Source organism: Scomber scombrus, chromosome 2, assembly GCF_963691925.1.
Source record: "Scomber scombrus chromosome 2, fScoSco1.1, whole genome shotgun sequence".
Taxonomy (NCBI): domain Eukaryota; kingdom Metazoa; phylum Chordata; class Actinopteri; order Scombriformes; family Scombridae; genus Scomber; species Scomber scombrus.
In genome coordinates, this window is record NC_084971.1 from 18288486 (window position 1) to 18293485 (window position 5000).

General features: G+C 41.6%; 1 protein-coding gene across 1 annotated transcript in view; it reads right to left on the bottom strand.

Annotated features, from left to right (window-relative positions):
* Positions 1-5000, bottom strand: part of pax5 (paired box 5) — a 47443-nt gene that overhangs the window by 8136 nt on the left and 34307 nt on the right. Inside the window, exon 7 of the mRNA XM_062429359.1 lies at positions 3213-3345. Coding sequence (XP_062285343.1) covers positions 3213-3345 — 133 coding nt within the window. The remainder of the gene's footprint in view (positions 1-3212; positions 3346-5000) is intronic.

A 5000-nucleotide genomic window follows, 5' to 3' on the forward strand; every position in this document is an offset into this window, starting at 1 on the left:
CATCTATTAATTTACAATCTCCCCCTCTTCTCGTTATACCCGCCCCCCCTTTCCCCTGTCTGTCACTCGGCAGATAGGATATATAACTGCATTAGACTACATGACAGTGTGTCGGCCCAAATCATTTCTCTATGTTTGCACGCAGTAGACATTGGGAGTGTGCGGAGAGGAACCCTCCATTCATCATCATCATATACACACACACACAACTGCACACACTTGCATTGCATCAGCACCCCCCCCTGCACACACACATTTATCATCATCATAAACAGCTCAGATGCTAACACCATCAATCCCATTCACTTCCCCTCCACTTAACCACCACTAACTAACTGGGAGGAGGAGGAGGAGGAGGAGGAGGAGGAGGAGGAGGAGGAGGAGGAGGAGGAGGAAGAGGAGGAGGAGGAGGAAGAGGAGGAGGAGAGTGAAATAGAGAACATAAAAGACAAGGAGAAATGAAAGAGGGTGTGAAACAAAATGAAGAGAACAGGAAAGACAAAGAGAGAAAGAAAGGAGACGTTACTGGAAAGGGAGATAGATTAGTAGTGGGAGAAATATTGTTTTTTACTTAAGTAAACGTAGCAATGCTACAATGTCAATAATACTCCATAACAAGTGCTAATCCTACTTTCAAAAATGTAATTAAGTAAAGGTACATTAAGTATTTTGAGGTAAATTTGCTTAAGTTTCAAAGACAAAAGTATTCATGCATGAAAGCAGTATTTCAATGGTGAAGTTGATTGAGGTGGAGCTAATTTTAGCCACTGCTATGTAGATGAATCTACATAGCAGTGACTTCTATGTAGATTAATCTATGACACTGCATCCCATTTTATTAGCTGATCTTTTTTTGTGTGCAAACTCTTCATCTGAAATGAAACTAGTAACTACTGTCACTATGTGACAAAGTGTAGGATAACCTGAATGTCCTTTGGACAGTACTTGAGTAAATGCATTTAGATGCTTTCTACCACTGGAGAATAGAGCTAGACTGACATATTGACCAATATTTGCTCATTGTAGATATGTTTAAATCAGTGTATATGTTAGACGATACTGACACCAGAATCTGTAGCACAGAAATGCCAAGTAGCCAAGAGTTTAGAAATAGTGTCAACATTACATCATTTGTCCACCAAAGAAAACTAGCAAGTTTATTTTTCAAATGTAAAATTTCCAACTCAGTACATACCTCGATCGCAGTTAAATAAAACAGGTTTTAGAATTCCTTATAAAAATGTTTATGTGTTTAGGTAGAACAAATTAATTCCAGCCGATACGTTGTCAGCAATTTTTCTTTTAATTCTCAAATTTCATTTTCAGTCTCAGAAAATCTACTACTGATTGGGCTGTACTGGAGAATGAGCATGAAACAAAGCAGATCAAGAACATAGAGAAGAGAAGGACATGAGGGGAGGAAGTAACCTCCCCATAAAAAAACACAACATGTGTGGTTACAAATCTACCACGGCTTTGATATCTCATCCTTTCATATTTTGCCCTCTTCACTTAATATTTGCTTCCCTCCTCCCTACTTCTGTTTTTCTCTCACAGATCCCCTCTCTACTACAGCCTCCTCTGTCCCTCTCCGCCTCCTCTCTCCTGTCTCAGTGTAGTAAAGTTTTTCTCTGTGTTTGACGCGACAGCAAGGCATTAGTGCAGACGGGCTACTCATCCGCTCAGGGTCAGTGCACAGGGCAAGGAGGAGTGGGAGGAGAGGGTGGAAGAGAGCAGAGATGGACTCTCTACAGCCCAACTTAGAAGGGGCAGACAGGGCCAGATCCTCTGAGGTGTGTGTCTGTGTGTGTGTGTCTGTATGTGTGTGTGTGTGTGTGTGTGTGTGTGTGTGTGTGTGTGTGTGTGTGTGTGTGTGTGTGTGTGTGTGTGTGTGTGTGTGTGTGTGTGTGTGCCTGTGCACGCTCTGTATTTGTGTATATGTATGCCAGTGGTGTTGATGTATCTGATTTCCACAGCTTTGCCGTAGAGGTCAACGAACAAGTACAAGTCTCCTCCAGGCTCAGTTGCAGCTACAGATGAGCACATACTCTCTGCCTCTGTTTCCATCCTACTGTCTCCCAATCTAACTCTTCCATATCAACAGCCATCAAAGGAACACATGTCAAGCCTGGAAGGAATAGAAGGTGTACAATATGTCCCTGTGTGTGTTTGCAATTGAGTAGACATGGGCGAAGTTCAGGGGAAAACGAACCGAGCCTACAGATTCAGAAAGGCCTCAGAGAAGAAGATTGAGTGTGTAAATGTTGCTGTACAGCATGTGTCCAGAGTATTAACACTTCAAGGATGCAATAACACTGCGTCAAACACACGGATGTCTGTTCCCCTAGAGGGAGCTCTATTCTGAGGGAAAAGACAGGCAAAAGGAAATGCATGCATAATATTCAGAAGGTGTGTGTGTGTGTGTGAATATGAATGTGTGTGTTTGCATGCATAAGCAGAAAATGTCTCTCTCTCTCTCTCTCTCTCTCTCTCTCTCTCTCTCTCTCTCTCTCTCTCTCTCTCTCTCTCTCTCTCTCTCTCTCTCTCAACTTCTGCAGGTAATATTCCTCAGTGGGTTTGGAGGGCAAAAAAGAGCCCATTCCCTGATATCCCGAATTCCCAGCTCTATGATTCCCCTCATTACAGATGGGAACGCTGAAGCCTTGTCCAAGTGCTCCCTGGTCTACTCTTAATTAACCTCATCCTCTCCCAGCGCCCCTAAATAGAGACAGAGGAAGAGACGAGGCTCTTACTATTCCTTTCTCCATCCACCTTTCTTTCCCTCCTTTCCTTTGGGCCTTTCTGCCTCTCCTGAGATCTTAAGCACTGAGCTCTTTAAACAGGTTAAATCACTTTGAATCCACATAGCCTCCATCACAGCTCAAATAGACCTTTCAAGGCAAAGCTGATGTCATTGACTATTTCTCACAGTTAAAAAAAAAGGCTCAAAATGCACTTTGTAGCTGTTCAGTCATATTTAAATGCAATAGTGTATGTACACCCAAATTTGTGTTTGCAAAAAGGCAAACAAAATATAAATTCAGTTTAGCTAAATCAGGTTATATGATGACATAATGTTGGATCTAGCATTTGGAATCTATTCATAAAACACATAAATAGCATTAAATGCTATGAAGATTTTGTTGTCAATCAGGATCCCAACAGTTTATGTCAGAGCAGGAGTGCAGTTATTAGATAAATATCTTTCTTACCTGGAACTAGTGAATAGGACTGTGGACCGGAAACACTGGTTCCTAGCTCTGCCCCTGAACCAGGATTGGCCAAACTGTTCTTCATCTCGTCCAGTCCACCAGCTAGCGAGGCCATGGCCGAATAATCTGATGTCTGTGCAGAGGCAGGAAGTGGAGAAAGAACTTTATAAAATCATGACATTATCTGTTAGACACAACATGAACATACAATAGTGCTGCATGTTACTTTACAGCTATGATCAGTCTGTTTACTTTATCCTGCTACTCCAACAAGCTGCCACTTCCTTATAGCAGAGACCAAAGACTGAGCTTTAGTATGAATGCGCATGCATGCACGCACACTCACACACAGGCACACAGACATACAGAAACACACCTACAGCAGAGAGTTTATTGATCTGTTTACAAAGACAGGGATTTACTGTACAACCAAGTCCAACGGTCTATAACCACAGGATCAGCTTGCTCTGTCTCTTCATCCCCTCTCCCTTCTCTCTCCCATTCTCTCTCTCTCTCTCTCTCTCTCTCTCTCTCATCTCTCTCCTCTCTCTCTCTCTCTCTCTCTCTCGCTCTCTCTCTCTGTCTCTCTCTCTCACACACACACACACACACAGACACACACACACACACACACACACACACACACACACACACACACACACACACACACACACACACACACACACACACACACACACAAACCTATATACACATGTACACAGCACATAGACCATGGTTAACACAAAGCCTCTTGTTTCCCCAGATACCAACAACAATAAGAACAGTGATCATCTCAGCACACATACACAGTCTCCCAATGCCCTAAACACACACACACACACACACACACACACACACACACACACACACACACACACACACACACACACACACACACACACACACACACACACACACACACACACACACACACACATTACACGTTTAAGTTTAAAACCATATAGAAAAGGGGAGACTGAACAAAGCAAAGCAATATCTTGTTGTGTAGTTTTGCGGTTCTTTATTCTCTGAGCTACTTTTGAGAATCTGCTAAAAAAACCTACTAGAAGTGTTTGATGCTGAAGTTATATTGCAAAAAGAAATAGAGGTCACAACTACACATGTGTATCTGCAAATCCTTTTTGTACCATATGACAGTTGGTTCCTTGATCCACACTAAGACCATGTGACCTTGGTGAAATTAATGACAATTACATAGAAAAAACATTTAAAAATGAACACAAAATCTAATATGAATTACTGTAATTGCCCTAATCATTATAAAACAAGTTAAATGATAACCACTTTGGTGCAAATTATATATTCTTATGGTGGACTCTACAAAAACTGATTCTTGATTGCACTTCTACATATGTTTATTTCCGTGTCCCACTACGGCCAAACTCAAACATCTTCTGATTTTACCAGTGACATAAACTACTCTTGATCAACTATAAAACATATAACAATAAAACATCCCCAACAAAGATAGTGACCTTGACATTACCATTATCATACAGTTCAATTAAATATTTTTTAGGTGGCCTCCATAACGGCCCATTTAAGTAATTGCTTCTACTGACATCAAGCTCCCTCTCACTCTTCCAAAATGCAGACAGATAGATGGATAATGGTAGCAGTCCCCTCACCTGTGTCTGACCCCAACACACCACACATCTATCCTCATCTCTCTGCCAAATCTGTGATTGTGTGTGTCTGTGAGTATGTGTGTGTTAATATGTGCAATGATTTAGAGTGATGGTATTGACACTGATGACCAACTACATA